The 17606-nt window shown below is 48.2% G+C and overlaps 1 protein-coding gene across 1 annotated transcript in view; it reads right to left on the bottom strand.

The window, feature by feature from the left end:
- Positions 1-17606, bottom strand: part of STXBP3 (syntaxin binding protein 3) — a 164312-nt gene that overhangs the window by 40093 nt on the left and 106613 nt on the right. The window contains exons 13-14 of the mRNA XM_075320950.1: positions 17133-17213; positions 5682-5820 (exon numbers count right to left, since the gene is read on the bottom strand). Of these exons, the coding sequence (XP_075177065.1) occupies positions 5682-5820; positions 17133-17213 (220 nt within the window). The remainder of the gene's footprint in view (positions 1-5681; positions 5821-17132; positions 17214-17606) is intronic.

The following is a 17606-nucleotide window of genomic DNA, read 5'->3' as shown; positions in this document are numbered from 1 at the left end:
TCCAGCTTCTGGTCTGGAGAAACGCTAGCCCATTGGATAGCGGGCAGGATCATCGATCTTGAATACTGGCACTGAATGTGACAGCTGCTGCCGTGCCGCCTCATGGGGCAGTGATGGATGGAGCTCTCGCCTCGGTCGGAGATGAGCGGAAAAGCTGAACAAAGCAATTAAGCCTGTTGCTGTATCCGGCTTCTGGTTCAGATAGGTGCTGGCCCATAGGATAGTGGGCAGGCTCATCAAATCACTGTCACGCTGTAGTATACAGGTGCATATAGAATACTGGCACACAAGATAGAGGGCACATTCAAGAAACACTAGCACACCGGATGGTGGGTAGGTACATAGAGACACACTGGATAGTGGATACTGGCACCCTGGAAGATGGACCGACATATAGAGACACTGGCACACAAGCAAGTGGACAGGTCTGTGGAACTGTCAATCTGGATGCTGGACAGGATGATCTATATACAAAAAAATTCTTTTGTCCGCAGAAACAGACAGGTGCGAGTAGAGACCTGACACCCCAAACAGTGGGTAGGTTCACATAACACTGGTACAGTGGTGTAAACAGGTGCGTAAAGAAACACTGGCGCACTGAATAGTGAGCCGGCTCGAGAAGACACTGCTACACCAGAGTAAAAAAAATGCGCGTACTAACGCCGGCCCACTGGATAGCGGGCAGGATCCCAAAGGCACCTGGGTATTGGGGCACACAGGCATGACACAGACACTGGCACACTGGATAGTGGACAGGGACAGGGAAGCGCTGGCACGGAGGTGTAGGCCAGTGTGTAGAGACGCTGACACACTGGATAGTGGACAAGTAGGAGGAAAACGCTGGCACACTGGATAGTGGGCAAGTACATGAAGACACTGGCACACAGGTGAAGACCACGGGCACTCTGGTGTAGACCATTGCAAGCGAAACACTGGCACACTAGGTAGTGGACAGGTACACGGGGACACTGGCGCGCTGGTGTAAAGCGGTGCATAGAGAAAACACTGGTACACTGGATAGAGGACAGGTACAGTTAGGTCCAGAAATATTTGGACAGTGACACAAGTTTTGTTATTTTAGCTGTTTACAAAAACATGTTCAGAAATACAATTATATATATATATATATATGGGCTGAAAGTGCACACTCCCAGCTGCAATATGAGAGTTTTCACATCCAAATCGGAGAAAGGGTTTAGGAATCATAGCTCTGTAATGCATAGCCTCCTCTTTTTAAAGGGACCAAAAGTAATTGGACAAGGGACTCTAAGGGCTGCAATTAACTCTGAAGGCATCTCCCTCTTTAACCTGTAATCAATGAAGTAGTTAAAAGGTCTGGGGTTGATTACAGGTGTGTGGTTTTGCATTTGGAAGCTGTTGCGGTGACCAGACAACATGCGGCCTAAGGAACTCTCAATTGAGGTGAAGCAGAACATCCTGAGGCTGAAAAAAAAGAAAAAATCCATCAGAGAGATAGCAGACATGCTTGGAGTAGCAAAATCAACAGTCGGGTACATTCTGAGAAAAAAGGAATTGACTGGTGAGCTTGGGAACTCAAAAAGGCCTGGGCGTCCACGGATGACAACAGTGGTGGATGATCGCCGCATACTTTTTTTTGGTGAAGAAGAACCCGTTCACAACATCAACTGAAGTCGGTGTATCTGTCTCTAAGTCAACAGTAAAGAGAAGACTCCATGAAAGTAAATACAAAGGGTTCACATCTAGATGCAAACCATTCATCAATTCCAAAAATAGACAGGCCAGAGTTAAATTTGCTGAAAAACACCTCATGAAGCCAGCTCAGTTCTGGAAAAGTATTCTATGGACAGATGAGACAAAGATCAACCTGTACCAGAATGATGGGAAGAAAAAAGTTTGGAGAAGAAAGGGAACGGCACATGATCCAAGGCACACCACATCCTCTGTAAAACATGGTGGAGGCAACGTGATGGCATGGGCATGCATGGCTTTCAATGGCACTGGGTCGATTGTGTTTATTGATGACATAACAGCAGACAAGAGTAGCCGGATGAATTCTGAAGTGTACCGGGATATACTTTCAGCCCAGATTCAGCCAAATGCCGCAAAGTTGATCGGACGGCGCTTCATAGTACAGATGGACAATGACCCCAAGCATACAGCCAAAGCTACCCAGGAGTTCATGAGTGCAAAAAAGTGGAACATTCTGCAATGGCCAAGTCAATCACCAGATCTTAACCCAATTGAGCATGCATTTCACTTGCTCAAATCCAGACTTAAGACGGAAAGACCCACAAACAAGCAAGACCTGAAGGCTGCGGCTGTAAAGGCCTGGAAAAGCATTAAGAAGGAGGAAACCCAGCGTTTGGTGATGTCCATGGGTTCCAAACTTAAGGCAGTGATTGTCTCCAAAGGATTCGCAACAAAATATTTAAAATAAAAATATTTTGTTTGGGTTTGGTTTATTTGTCCAATTACTTTTGACCTCCTAAAATGTGGAGTGTTTGTAAAGAAATGTGTACAATTCCTACAATTTCTATCAGATATTTTTGTTCAAACCTCCAAATTAAACGTTACAATCTGCACTTGAATTCTGTTGTAGAGGTTTCATTTCAAATCCAATGTGGTGGCATGCAGAGCCCAACTCGCGAAAATTGTGTCACTGTCCAAATATTTCTGGACCTAACTGTACGTGGAGACACTGGCACACTGGATAGTGGACAGGCTGAAGTTGAAAAAGTGGACAGGTCAAAAGAACACTGACCCTGTGGTAGATGGGTATATGACAGTAGATAGGACATGAGGAACATTAACCCACAGATAGCGACCCTACGGTAGATAGGGACATGAGGAACACTGACACACTAGATAGTGGGTACAGGAGAGTAGGCAGGAGCACGAGACACACTGACAGTGGAAGTGGATAGGACCACAGAACACTGCAGTACCCCTAGAAATGGAGAAGGGTGACCTGCCAGAGGACCGGTGGCCCCTAGCATAGAGTGCGTGTACAAGAGTGTTATCTCGCACTTGTAAGGGGGGGGGGGGGGAAATGGCAAGCTGTAGCATGAGGTTGTTAGTATTCCCGGGCTGAAGTAGCTCTATAGGCATGTAATATGTGTTAGAGTTGAGACAGCTCACTGTAAGTGAACGGCACTCCGGGATCAGGGGTATATGCCTATGGAAGTAAATAGTGATACCAACAAATAATAGGAAAGCCGGTTTTGAGGTATGCTTACGGCTTTTTTTTTTTTTTTTTTTTAACACACAAGTCTTGCAGAGACTGGGATCAAATAAGTGAGGCCCAGGAGAGGAGAGTCGTGCCTGGGCAGCCCGGAGCGGTGACTGCGGGGGAGCTTGGCTGCAGGTAGTGCAGAGATCCGTTTGCCTGCGGGGGCGCGCTGGGCCCTGAGTCGCACTGGCTGCCTGCGGGGGGGGGGGGGGGGGGCGCTGAAGCTGCGGCGGCAGAGTTACTTACCAAGCCGGGAGGCTGGAAGTGCGGGCAGAAATGACGTTACTCGGGTGTCTCGGCGCCGGGAAGTGACGTCAGGCGCCAGGAAAGAGTGGGGGCGGCGCTTGCACAGGGGAGCAAGAAGCTCGCGCGATAGGGGGAATGGGCCAGAGTTTGAAAAGCCCGCGCACGCGGACAGAATTCCCGGCTGGGGGCGTGGCCTGGAGGGCGCGCAGACACTGAGAGGGCCGCAATGGAGCCGGGGGCTAAATTTGAAAGGTAGGCCGCCGGAGGGGACGCCGGGCCGCAATGGAGCCGGGAGCTAAATTTTAAGGGTAGGCCGCTGGAGGGGACGCCGGATAGTGGACGCCACGGCAGGGGGGCCGATCGCACTACAGGGGAGGCAAGCTACAGAGGGGCCTGTGGTGGAGGCTCTAAGGGAGATATAGGACTCCCTGACCCAAGTGGAGAAGGGGCTGTGGGGTTTATATAAACGGGATCCCTCCACCCATAACCCGGGACGGGGAAGAAGGAGGGGGGAGTGCAGAGTACTTATCTTGAGGTCCCGGCTTGTCCTGAGGTGATCCTGGATCCACCCTGGAAGGCGAGCGAAGACATCTCGACGGTCGTCCCGGGCATAGTCGAGGGGAGACCGGAAGGGTACCTCTCCATCCCAGGTACGGTCTTCGTCCTCCTACCCCACAATCAGGCTCGGGAGCGAGAGAGTTTGGTGAGGGGGGCAGGACCCTTCGCCTTTATCAGCGACGTTGCACTTTTCCTCACTGCGGATGCACCTCGAACACTCTTCTGTGTTGGAGGGGCCGGGTACACTGCCAGACAGACACGGAAGACAACAGTAGTGGCGGACGGACCCCACTTCTGTGCGACCGGTCTCTATGTGGGAGAGCGATTACACCCTGTCGCCCGACGAGCTGTGTCTGGAAAACAAAGGGAAAACATTAATAAAACACAACAATACAAACCTGAGGGGCTGAGAGCAGCCCCTGCGTTTCCAACCTCCTCGGACACTAAGCAAAAACTGATCTCCTCAGGCCCGGTCGGTGTGTGTATACTACGTGGGAGGAGCCAACTTTCTTATTTGCATAGTGTCAGCCTCCTAGTCCCATAGCACACACCCATGGTTTCCTGTGTCCCCCAATGAAGCGATAGAGAAACCTTAGTTTTGTCAGACCACAGGACGTCTCCAAAATTTAACATTGAACTGTATGGCCATAATGAGCATCGTTACATTTGGAGGAAAAAGGGAGAAGCTTTGAAGCATGAGAACACCATCCCAACTGGAAAACATGGGGGTGGCAGCATCATGTTGCGGAGTTGTTTTGCTGCAGGAGGTACTGTTACACTTCACAAAATAGATGGCATCATGAGGAAAGAAGATTATGTGGCAATACTGAAGCAAAATCTCAAGAGAGCAGACAGAAACTTAAAGTTGGGCGGATATGGGTCTTACAAATGGACAACGACCCAAAGCTACTGCCAAACTGGTTACAAAGTGGCTTAAGGATAACAAAGTCAATGTTTTAGAGCGGCCATCACAAAACCCTGATTGCTGATGTATGTAAAGCGCTATGGAATTAATAGCGCTATATAAGTGAATAAATATCTCAATCCTATTGAAAATTTATGAGGAAAGCTGGAAAGGTCTGTGCTAGAAAGGCAACTTACATGGCTAAATTACACCAGTTCTGTTAGGAGAAATGGGCCCAATTTCTACCAGCTAAAGGTGAGAAGCTTGTGGAAGGATATCCAAAACGTTTAACCCAAGTCATACAGTTTAAGGGCAATGGTACCAAATACTAATGAGATGGAAACTTTTCACTTTGCAGAAAGTAACACAAAATGCCTTTAAAACATTCTCACTCATCATTCTGGCATTTGGCAAATATAAATAACTTTGTTCCTAATTGACCTAAAACGGGAAAGGTTTATTCTGATTTCATGTCAGATAGTGAGAAGAACCTGCCGATGTGTCTTTATAGAGAGTGGAGGGAAACCTTTTCTTTATGCTGTATGATGGAGCCGGAGTTGGAATCAGGGAAATTGAGGAGTTGGAGGTTTGGCTTACCGACTCCACAGCCCTGTATCAATGGTAGTCCGAGAATCTGGAACCCACTAATCATTATAACAAAGACCCTTGCGTTGCAGTGTGGTGTCCTGTGACACTTTGACCTTTAGCTTTTCAATTTATGAATGTTTGAGCTATTTATGACAGACACTTACTGTCACTTACCATTTTCCACAAAGATATACAGAAGAATGGCCCTGATTTTATCATAATTGTCCAAGTCCTTATTGAGCAGTACCGGCAACAGGACGCGCATGTGTTCCCTCACCTTCTGCCCCTCTGCATCCGTTCCCAATGCAAGATCCTAAAAATACAGTTTTAGCATAAATCAAGCATACTATAGACCAGCGAACAAAACTTATACAAGGCCTTACAACAAAAAAACAAATCAAATCTAATATTTTTCATTACGTTATACTACAGATATATTTCCACCTCTTCTAAGCAACATACATTATGTTGAAGCTCCTCCATTAAAGCATTTGGCTACAATAAAATGGCTTTAACGGGATAGAATAATTGTGGCCCAATGACACAATCACGAGACGCCAATACGTTGCCATGGTAGTGTGGGGGTCAGCTGATGACCCCCTGATGCTGCTAGGACTCATTTCCTGTGAGAGACGACAGAGCACCCACAGGAGATGAGAATTTCTGCTGAACAGAGCGATGCCGCACTGATCAGCAGAAATGCACAGGCAAATGGACACTGTAGTGATAAAGTCTCTTAGGGGGACTAGTAAAATAAAAAGGTTTACAAAATGAAAAGAAAAAAAAAAAATCCTAAAAGTTCAAATCACCCACATTTTGCCCCATTGAAAATAGAACAGTTTAAAGAAAAAGAAAAAAAGAAAACATTTATACAGATTTGGTATTGCAGTGTTCAGAAATGCCCAATCAAAATATAAAATAAAATAATCAAAAAAGAGAATTTTGTTACTTACCGTAAATTCTTTTTCTTATAGTTCCGTATTGGGAGACCCAGACCATGGGTGTTTAGCTTCTGCCTCCGGAGGACACACAAAGTACTACACTTAAAAGTGTAGCTCCTCTGTCCACGACAACAGCCGGTGATAACACACGGAACAAGAAAATTGCCAACAGGCAACAGGGAGGTAGCTGGGTCTCCCAATACGGAACTATAAGAAAAAGAATTTACGGTAAGTAACAAAATTCTCTTTTTCTTTATCGTTCCTTTGGGAGACCCAGACCATGGGACGTTCCAAAGCTGTCCCTGGGTGGGAATAAACAGAAAAAACTAAGAAGTAGGCGGAGCCTAACTTCACAAGTGGGCGACAGCCGCCTGAAGGATGCGTCTGCCCAAGCTCGCATCTGCCGAAGCATGAGCATGCACTTGGTAGTGCTTCGAAAAGGTATGCAGGCTAGTCCAAGTGGCAGCCTGACAGACTTGTTGAGACGTAGCCTGGTGCCTAAAAGCCCAAGAGGCACCGACAGCTCTGGTCGAGTGTGCTTTGATCCCCGGCGGGGGAGGCACCTGAGTACTCTGGTAGGCGTCCGAAATGGTCGATCTAATCCAACGGGCCAAGGTCGGCTTAGAAGCAGAGAGACCCTTGCGCCGCCCTGTGGTTAGCACAAAAAGAGAGGTGCACCGCCTAAGCGCAGCGGTGCGAGACACATAGATCCGGAGAGCACGCACCAGATCTAGAGTATGCAGCGCTTTCTCAAAGCGATGAACAGGGGCCGGACAGAAGGAAGGCAAGGAAATATCCTGGTTAAGGTGGAAGGGAGAGACCACCTTAGGAAGAAAGTCCGGGGTCGGACGGAGAACTACCTTGTCTTTGTGAAAAAACAAAAAAGGTGACTCCGAGGAGAGCGCAGCCAAATCAGAGACTCTCCTGAGAGAAGTTATGGCAACTAGAAAGGCTACCTTTTGAGAAAGACGATACAAAGAAACCTCCCTAAGGGGCTCGAAAGGGGGTTTCTGAAATACCGTGAGGACCAAGTTAAGGTCCCAGGCATCCAAGGGCCGCCGATAAGGCGGAATGATGTGAGACGCACCTTGCATGAAGGTGCGGACCTGAGCCAGCCGGGCGAGACGCCGCTGGAACAGCACTGATAGAGCTGAGACTTGTCCCTTGAGAGAGTTGAGGGACAGTCCTAGCTGCAGACCGGACTGTAAAAAAGACAGAAGGGTCTGCAACGAGAATGGCCAAGGATAATGGCCGGAAGAGCGACACCAGGACAGGAAAATTTTCCAAGTCCTGTGATAGATCTTGACGGAGGAAGACTTACAGGCACGAGTCGAGTCATAGTGGAGATGACTTCAGGAGGAATACCAGAAGCCGTCAAAATCCAGGACTCAAGAGCCACGCTGTCAATTTGAGTGCCGCAGAATTCGGGCGGAAAAACGGACCTTGTGAGAGCAGGTCTGGACGGTCCGGAAGATGCCACGGCATCTCCACGGACAGTTGGAGCAGGTCCGGATACCAAGCTTGCCTGGGCCAGTCCGGTGCAATGAGGATGACTCGACGGCCCTCCATTCTGATCTTGCGCAGGACTCTGGGCAAGAGAGCTAGAGGGGGAAACACGTAGGACAGACGAAACTGGGACCAGTCTTGAACCAGAGCGTCCGCGGCGAAGGCCTGAGGATCGTGAGAGCGAGCCACGTAAACCGGAACCTTGTTGTTGTGACGGGATGCCATTAGGTCCACGTCCGGAGTGCCCCACTTGCGGCAGATTGACTGAAACACTGCCGGGTGCAGGGACCACTCGCCACCGTCCACGGATTGACGGCTGAGATAATCTGCCTCCCAGTTTTCTACGCCAGGGATGTGGACTGCGGATATGGTGGACTTGGAGTCCTTCGCCCATTGAAGAATGCGTTGGACCTCCAACATTGCCAGGCGGCTGCGTGTCCCGCATTGGTGATTGATGTAGGCAACCGCTGTCGCGTTGTCTGACTGGACTCGAATGTGCCTGCCCGCCAACAGGTGGTGAAAGGCTAGGAGAGCTAGATGCACAGCTCTGGTTTCCAGCACATTGATTGAAAGGGCTGACTCGGACGGAGTCCAAGTGCCCTGTGCTCTGTGGTGGAGATGTACCGCTCCCCAGCCGGATAGGCTGGCATCCGTGGTGAGAATCACCCAGGACGGAGTCAGGAAGGAGTGCCCTTGGGACAGGGAGAGGGGTCGAAGCCACCACTGAAGAGAGCTCCTGGTCCGTGGCGACAGAGCCACTAACCTCTGTAAGGAGGAAGGCCGCTTGTCCCAACGTCGGAGAATGTCCAGCTGCAGAGGACGCAGATGGAACTGGGCAGAGGGAACCGCCTCCATGGAGGCCACCATTTGACCCAGCACCTGCATCAGACGCCTGAGGGTATAACGGCGGGGCCTCAGGAGAGAGCGAACCGCCAACTGGAGTGACAGCTGTTTGTCTAAGGGCAACTTCACAAGTGCCGGCAAAGTCTCGAACTGCATCCCTAGGTACGTGAGACTCTGGGTCGGAGTCAGAGTGGATTTGGGAAGATTGACAATCCACCCGAATTGGGCTAGGGTGGCGAGAGTGAGCGAAACACTCCGCTGACAGTCTGCGCTGGATGTACCCTTGACCAGAAGGTCGTCCAGATAAGGAAGCACTGCTAACCCCTGGAGGTGCAGGACCGCAATCACTGCCGCCATGACCTTGGTGAATACCAGAGGGGCCGTGGCTAACCCGAAGGGGAGAGCCACGAATTATGATCCTCTCCTATTGCAAAACGTAACCAACGCTGATGTGACACTGCGATTGGCACATGTAGATAGGCATCTCTGATGTCGATGGACGCCAGGAACTCCCCTTGGGTCATAGAGGCAATGACTGATCGCAGAGACTCCATGCGAAAATGCCGCACCCGGACATGCTTGTTGAGAAGCTTGAGATCCAGGATGGGCCGGAAGGTACCGTCCTTTTTTGGAACTAGGAAGAGATTTGAGTAAAAACCTCTGAACCGTTCCTGAGCGGGAACTGGGACAATCACTCCGTTGGCCTGCAAGGACGCCACGGCCTGCGAGAAGGCGGCAGCCTTGGAGCAGGGGGGAGTTGAGAGAAAAAATCTGTTTGGAGGGCTGGAAGAGAATTCTATCCTGTAGCCGTGGGAGATGACATCTCTCACCCACTGATCGGAGACTTGCTTTAACCAAGCGTCGCCAAAGTGGGAGAGCCTGCCACCAACTAAAAACGTAGCTGGAGCGGGTCGAGAGTCATGAGGAAGCTGCCTTAGTGGCAGAACCTCCTGCGGTCTTCTGCGGACGCGCTTTTGGGCGCCAGTTGGATTTCTGATCCTTGGCTGAGTTAAAGGACGAGACGGAAGGCTTAGAGGATGACCAGTTGGAGGAACGAAAGGAACGAAACCTCGATTGATTCCTACTCTGGGCGGGTTTCCTGGTCTTGGTTTGTGGCATGGAAGTACTCTTCCCGCCAGTAGCTTCTTTAATGATTTCATCCAGCTGTTCACCAAACAGCCGTGAACCAGCAAAAGGGATCCCAGCAAGAAACTTCTTGGAAGAAGCATCTGCCTTCCACTCTCGAAGCCACAAAATCCTGCGGATAACAAGAGAATTAGCTGAAGCCACCGCAGTGCGGTGAGCAGCCTCTAGCATGGCAGACATGGCATAGGATGAAAAAGCTGAAGCCTGAGCAGTTAAGGTAACCATCTCAGGCATAGATTCCTTGGTGAGGGAATGCATCTCCTCTAGAGAAGCAGAGATGGCTTTGAGAGCCCACACTGCTGCAAAAGTCGGGGAAAACGCGGCCCCCGCAGCTTCATACACAGATTTGGCCAGAAGGTCAATCTGACGGTCAGTGGAATCCTTAAGTGAGGTGCCGTCAGCCACCGACACAACGATCCGAGCTGCGAGCCTAGACACCGGAGAGTCTACCTTTGGGGAGTGAGACCACTCCTTGACCACCTCAGGTGGAAATTGAAACCGGTCATCAGAATCACGCTTTGGAAAGCGTTTGTCAGGGCAGGCCCTGGGTTTGGTCACAGCGGTCTGAAAACTGGAGTGGTTAAAGAACACACTCTTCACTCTCTTAGGCGAGGTAAACTGATGTTTTTCTGCCAAAGAGAGTTGCTCCTCTGACACTGGCGGATTGAGATCCAGCACAGAATTAATAGAAGCAATCAAATCACTAAGATCTGAGTCACCCTCAGAGAAATCGATGGGATACATAGCCTCCGAGCCCCCAGTGAGGGCATCCTCCTCATCTTGAGAGTCAGCTCTTGAGACAGAGCCATGGGATGGGGAGGGGGAGGAAACCCTGTGCCTTCTCTTAGAAGGACGGGGTCTGGGATCAGATGATGAATCCTCCGTGAGCTCCGATGGACGGAGGTCAGAGGATAGGAGTCCTCTGTCAAGAGTATTAGAGGCACCCTGTGAGGGGGGCTGATGCATATTCATCAAAGTCCTGGACAAAAGCCCTATGGACTCAGCAAATGACTGGGATATGGACCTAGAAAAGGACTCTACCCAGGCCGGGGGTTCAATCACAGGTGCAGCAGCAGCCTGAGAGACCACTGGGGGTGAGACTCCAGGCTGTGGCACCGCCAAGTTAGAGCAGACATCACAATGTGGATAGGTGCTCGGCTCAGGCAGCAGGAGCTTACATGCAGTGCATGCAGAATAAAGCTTTGGAGCCTTGCTCCTTGTGTGAGCCATGCTGCTGGAGTGGGGGCTTTGCAGAGAATGAACCCCAGGGAGAATATACAGAGGTCCACAACCGGAGACCGGCTGTGGCTTACCAGACCGCTGAGCGCGGTGTTGTGTGCCCTCCAGATCCCGAAGCCCGGTCCCCCAGTCGCAGCACCTCAGCAGAGATGCAGAATGCAGGATGTCCCAGAGCAGAGTGAACTCTGCCTGAGAAGAGGGCGTTCCTATAAAAGAGCGGGAACTGGAGGGCTATAGAGACCTGCAGGGAAGGAGGGACGCCCCAGCAGTGGGGAGTGTCCCTCCCCTGTGTAGAACGGCCGCCGGGAGGAGCCGAACCTGTCCCTCTGCATGAGTGACATGCGAGGACAGGAAAATGAAACTAGGCCTCCGGCGAATCCAGGGCCTAAATTTAAGCGGCGAGGCCGACAAGCAGGCACCATCGGCGCGGTTCTCAGGCAAAAGCTAGAGAACCCGCCGGAAAAGTTAAAACAATCACATACAGCATACTCTCCCCTTACAATAAAGAACCGGGACCCCCAACATAAACGTCTCAGGTACTTAGCTGCTGAGACGCAGGGCCATGTCCCTGGGGATGAGTGCTCCGGTCCAAAAGAATCCTCAAGGGGCTGTGGATGGAGACCGGACTCCTGCCAGGCATGGAGACCGTGCTGGCTCCCACTTCAAGCCAGAGCCCAGAAGGGATGGTGAAGGAGCGCGGCATGTAAGGCTGCAGCCTTGTAAATCAACCTTAACAACACCGCCGACACAGTGGGGTGAGAAGGGACATGCCGGGAGTCCAGACATGGACCCGCTTTTCTTCAAACTCTTTCCAAAAGTCAAACAAATCAGATGAGAATGCATGTGTGGATGTATGCCTCCTGACACAAAGCAATAAACTGGCTAGGACTGGCTACCAGGGGGTGTATAAGCTCAGGGGGAGGAGCTACACTTTTAAGTGTAGTACTTTGTGTGTCCTCCGGAGGCAGAAGCTAAACACCCATGGTCTGGGTCTCCCAAAGGAACGATAAAGAAATTAATCCGATCAGCACACGGCGTGGAGAGAAAAAAATCCAAAAGACCAAAATTACGATTTTTTTTGGTCGCTGCAATATTTCTTTAAAATACAATAATAGGTGATCAAAATCGCGCACGTACACAAAAATGGTATAACTAAAAACGCCAGCTTAAGATGCAAAAAATAAGCCATCACTGAGCCCCAGATCCTCAAAAATCAGACCGCTCGGAAAAAGGAGACAAAAGTGCTATTTTTTTTTTTTAAACAAACTTCTGAAATTTTTTGTCACCCCTTAGATAAAAGTAAAGCTATACATGTTTGGTATCTACGATCTCGCACCGACCTGAGGCATCACAGCGACACATCACTTTTAACATATAGTGAACATGGTAAATAAAAAGACCCCGAAAACAATCGTGCAATTGCTCTTTTTTCACTATTTCTCCACATTTGTTTTTTTTCCCCCGTTTTCCAGTACACTATTTGGTAAAACTAATGATTTCATTCAAACGTACAACTCGCCCCACAAAAAATAAGCCCTCATATGGCCCTCAAGTGGCAATACTGACAGAAGAATAAATAAAGTTATGGCTATCGGAAGAAAGGGGAGGAAAAACAAAAATGAAAAAAATCGCCTGGGGGTGAAAGATATAAGAAGAGAAAAAAATTAAATTCAAGACACTGTTCTTTGTTCATCAATTCATTAGAAAGTAAAATTCTCAGGTCAGACGTAGTCCAGCGCTTCCTCGATTACATGAATCAGAGGCTCCATAGGCTTTAAGCAGCAGCCACTCCTAGCTGATGCTGTTCTCCGCGAGACCCAGCAACTCCTGAGCGGTAATGTCAGGAACGCCATCGCATATCCCTCTAATCTCTCATCAGAGTGAGGAGCGGTGACATTCCTGACGTCATTGCTCATCAGTAGCGGGGTCCCGTGGAGCACAGCATGAGCCGGAAGTGGCTGCTGCTCAAAGTCTATGGAGCCTCTTTCAGAGGCTCTAAAGTCTTTGATCTACGTAATCGATGAATGCCGTGTGAACTGCTGGACTAGGCTGAACTTGGGAACTTTGCTTTCAAATAAAAATCGGTGAATCAGAAAGTGTTTTGTTTTTCTTTCTAAGTTTTTCAGGTTTCCTGGACCGTCACAATTCCTGGTCTAACTTTTTCTTTTAATAAAATGGTGAACCAGGTAAAGTGAGGGGAAGTATTTTTTTTTTGTACTTACTGGCCACTAGGGCTTGATGACACCTGACGCTACACAGCTGACATCATCCCCAAAAACCATTATACTGATTGGCAACGCACCAGGGCAGATGGTAAGAGCCAGAGCTAAACGCCACCATTCAAGCATCTAATGTGATTTCTGGAGCGACTGCAGGCTAGCAATTTTAGGATGAGAAGGGTCCAATAACAATAGACCTTCCCAGCCTGACATCAGCCGGCAGCTGTGTGCTTCACCTTTGCTGGTTGTCAAAAATACAGGGGACCCAATGTTTTTTACATTCATCTAATTAGTCACGCTTTCCAATAAGCTCCACAGGGTGCAATTTTATAATATGTTGGAGGGGAAGGAGGGGGGGGGGAATTACATGTCTGTATGTTACCTAGCTCTATATTATAATTTTTTTATTATTATTAATTTATTATTATAGCGCCATCAATTCCATGGTGCTTTACATGTGAAAGGGGTATACATAATAGGGACAAGTACAATAATCATAAACAGTACAAGACACAGACAAGTACATGAGGAGAGAGGTCCCTGCCCGCGAGGGCTCACAGTCTACAAGGGATAGGTGAGGATACAGTAGGTGAGGATAGAGCTGGTTGTGCGGCGCTGTATCAGACTGAGGGTTATGGCAGGTTGTAGGCTTGTCGGAAGAGGTGGGTCTTCAGGTTCCTTTTGAAGCTTGGCAAGGTAGGCGAGAGCCTGAGGTGTTGTGGCAGAGCATTCCAGAGTATGGGGGAGGCACGGACGAAATCTTGGATGCGATGGTGGGAAGAGGAGATGAGAGGGAAGTAGAGAAGGAGATCTTGTGAGGATCGGAGGTTACGTGTAGGTAAGTACCGGGAGACTAGGTCACAGATGTAGGGAGGAGACAGGTTGTGGATGGCTTTGTATGTCATGGTTAGTGTTTTGAACTGGAGTGTTTGGGCAATGGGAAGCCAGTGAAGGGATTGGCAGAGAGGAGAGCTCGGGGTGTAGCGGGGGGACAGGTGGATTACCCGGGCAGCATAGTTTAGAATAGATTGTAGGGGTGCGAGACTGTTAGAAGGGAGGCCACAGAGCAGGAGGTTGCAATAATCCAGACAGGAGGTAATAAGGGCATGTATTAGTGTTTTTGCAGCTTCTTGGGAAAGGAATGTACGAATCCGAGAAATATTTTTGAGTTGGAGGCGGCAGGAGGTAAAAAGGGCTTGGATGTGTGACTTGACAGAGAGATCAGAGTCTAGGATTACTCCCAGGCAGCGAGCGCGTGGCACTGGGGAAAGTGAGCAGCCATTGACATTGATGGATATGTGAGGTGGGGGGAGTTGAGTGGGGAGGAAGAAAGACAATGAATTCTGTTTTGTCCATGTTCAGTTTTAGGAATCGAGCAGAGAAAAAGGATGAAATAGCAGACAGACATTGTGGGATTCTGTGATTCTGGTTAGTGGGGAGGTGATGTCAGGTCCAGAGAGGTAGATGTGCGTATCATCAGCATAGAGATGATACTGAAAGCCATGGGACTCTATGAGCTGTCCCAGGCCGAAGGTGTAAATGGAGAACAGCAGTGGTCCAAGAACTGAACCTTGGGGGACCCCGACAGATAGTGGGCAAGATGAGGAAGTGGTGTGAGAGTGGGAGACGTTGAAAGTTTGGTTGGATAAGTATGAGGAGATCCAAGATAGCGCCAAGTCTGTGATGCCCAGAGATGAGAGAATTTGTAATAGAAGGGAGTGGTCTACTGTGTCAAAGGCAGAGGACAGGTCCAGGAGGAGGAGGACAGAGTAGTGTCGCTTGGCTTTTGCAGTTAGTAGGTCGTTAGCGACTTTGGTCAGGGCAGTTTCAGTGGAATGATGGGGTCGGAAGCTAGATTGTAGCCGATCAAATAGAGAGCAGGAAGAGAGGTATGAGGACAGTTCAAGATGGACATGCTGTTCCAGTAGTTTTGAGGCATAGGGGAGAAGTGATATGGGGCGATAGTTTGACACAGAGGATGGGTCAAGGGAGGGCTTTTTGAGGATGGGTGTGATTGAGGCATGTTTAAAGCATGAAGGGAATACACCAGTTGTTAGTGATAGATTGAAGAGATGGGTTAGGGCTGGGATGAGGACTGCGGTGATGTTGGGGATGAGATGCGATGGGAGCGGGTCAAGTGCACAGGTGGTTAGATGTGATCTTGAGAGTAAAGTGGAAAGATGTTCTTCTGTCATGGTGGAGAAGCTGGATTTTGAGGAAGAAGGCGGAGTAGTTGTGAGAAGTGGCTGTGGGGATTGTGGGCCAAAGCTTGCTCTGATGTTGTCAATCTTCTGCTTGAAGAAAGAGGCATTCATTGGTGTCCAAAAATTGCTAGAAAAACCTCAGGTGAAAAATGCATCAAAAACCATGCCAAGAATTACCGTAGTGGTTTTGCTGGTTTGTTGTTCTTGCCAAGAGATGCAGAAATGGTGCAGAAATTTCTGCTACCAATTACTCAACAAGCGCACATAGCCTAATGGCCTCAAACAAGCCTCAGAGCCCTTCACAGGACTGCTGTATATATACTCCGAGAAATAAAATAAATAAATAAATTACACACAGGTGGAGTACTAATTAGATGACTCCTGCAGAGAACTGGTCATTCACAATGAGGTATCAGACTACAGGGGACTGTAGAAACGCACATCACAAATTTCAGATTTATATTTTTAAAATATTTAGAAAAACATGTATCATTTCCTTTACACTTCAAAAATACCTGATACTTAGTATTGGTATATCACATAATATCCTAATAGCATACAGTTAAGTTTGTGGGTGTTACGGGAAAAAAGAAAAAAAAAGTGTAAAAGTTGAATACTTTTTCATATTAGAAAGAATGCAAAGGGGACCATAACAAGTACAATAAGGCACTAGGGTAACACTAAATAGTGGTCCCTAAGTGGGTGTATTCTTCCAAAACATGTTCAAAAGAGGAGAAAAAGAAGAACAAAACCAAGAAGTAAAGTGAAAAAAATATTAAATATTTTATTTAATAGTGATAATATACTATAAAATACTGAAGATCAGATACAAGAACAGTTGAAGCAAAATTGCATAGTAAACTGCACAGATTCATGAAAAAAGGGGGGAGTTGTAAAGGGGCCCCCCCCTCCCAGACAGCACGACCACTCATAAAGGTAGATAAGGGCAACTGGGGAATAGGATTGAGGAGATAATCACAATACAGATGCCATCAGCTGTGGTAAGAATACATCCAGGGCTAGAAAAGGTAAATGGTGCTATAAATTGCACAGTTATTATATTAAATAGATAGCCAAGGGAAATGGCAGGTGTGTAGTAGAAAATGGAGAGGACATGCAAGGGGTAGATACTGTAAGGTCAGGTTATGTAACTTCATTATATTTGCATGTCTAGTCCAAATGCCAAAACACATGTGCAAACACAGCAAATAGGGAAATGAATGGACACAGAGCCAGGGAATAGGAGATGACAACAAAGATCCACAGTGTGCATAAAAGTGCAATCTAATACCATTAAAAATTCCCCATGGTTACCTGTGGTGGTATAGGGTCGCAGTGTCTGGGAAGGGGGTCCTCCCAACGATCGTTTCGCAATGAGCACTTTTTCGTAGGGCAGTAGATTTTTCATGATATTGTACAAACATTCCTCTCATTAACATACTAAAATGTACAGTCCAGTGTATGATGTTGTTAGACAAGATGCACATGTGATTTGGTTAGCATCACATACACTAAAGTATTCCTTACTTGTTCAACTTTGCAAAGTTTTTCCAAGTTTCCTCTGAACTTCTGCATACAATCCTCAGCAAGACTAAGATGTAATGCTTGCTGAAGAAAGAAAAAAAAAAGGAGCAGTTTAAGTGATTAATAACAATTACTAATTATGAAACCAGCAGTAATATACGTGAGAATGCTTCACTACAGGACTGTTTCCTAAAACACTTGAACAGTATTGATAAACCTGTCCCATTGAATACACAGCGCAAACTTAGACTAATGCCTGCTTTAGTCGATCTATCGTGCGATAGCACAAGCGATCGTACCGGCCCCGGTCGTTTTTGCATCACGGGCAAATTGTTGCCCGTGGCGCACAAACTCGTTTAACCCCCGTCACACGCACTTACCTTCCAGACAACCTCGCTGTAGGCGATGAACGTCCACTTCCTGAAGGGGGAGGAACGTTCGATGTCACAGCGACGTCACACAGCCGCCGGCCAATAG

This window comes from Anomaloglossus baeobatrachus, chromosome 8, assembly GCF_048569485.1.
Source record: "Anomaloglossus baeobatrachus isolate aAnoBae1 chromosome 8, aAnoBae1.hap1, whole genome shotgun sequence".
Classification (NCBI taxonomy): domain Eukaryota; kingdom Metazoa; phylum Chordata; class Amphibia; order Anura; family Aromobatidae; genus Anomaloglossus; species Anomaloglossus baeobatrachus.
Note: the sequence above shows the minus strand (reverse complement) of the source record. Positions and strands in the feature narration are given on the sequence as shown.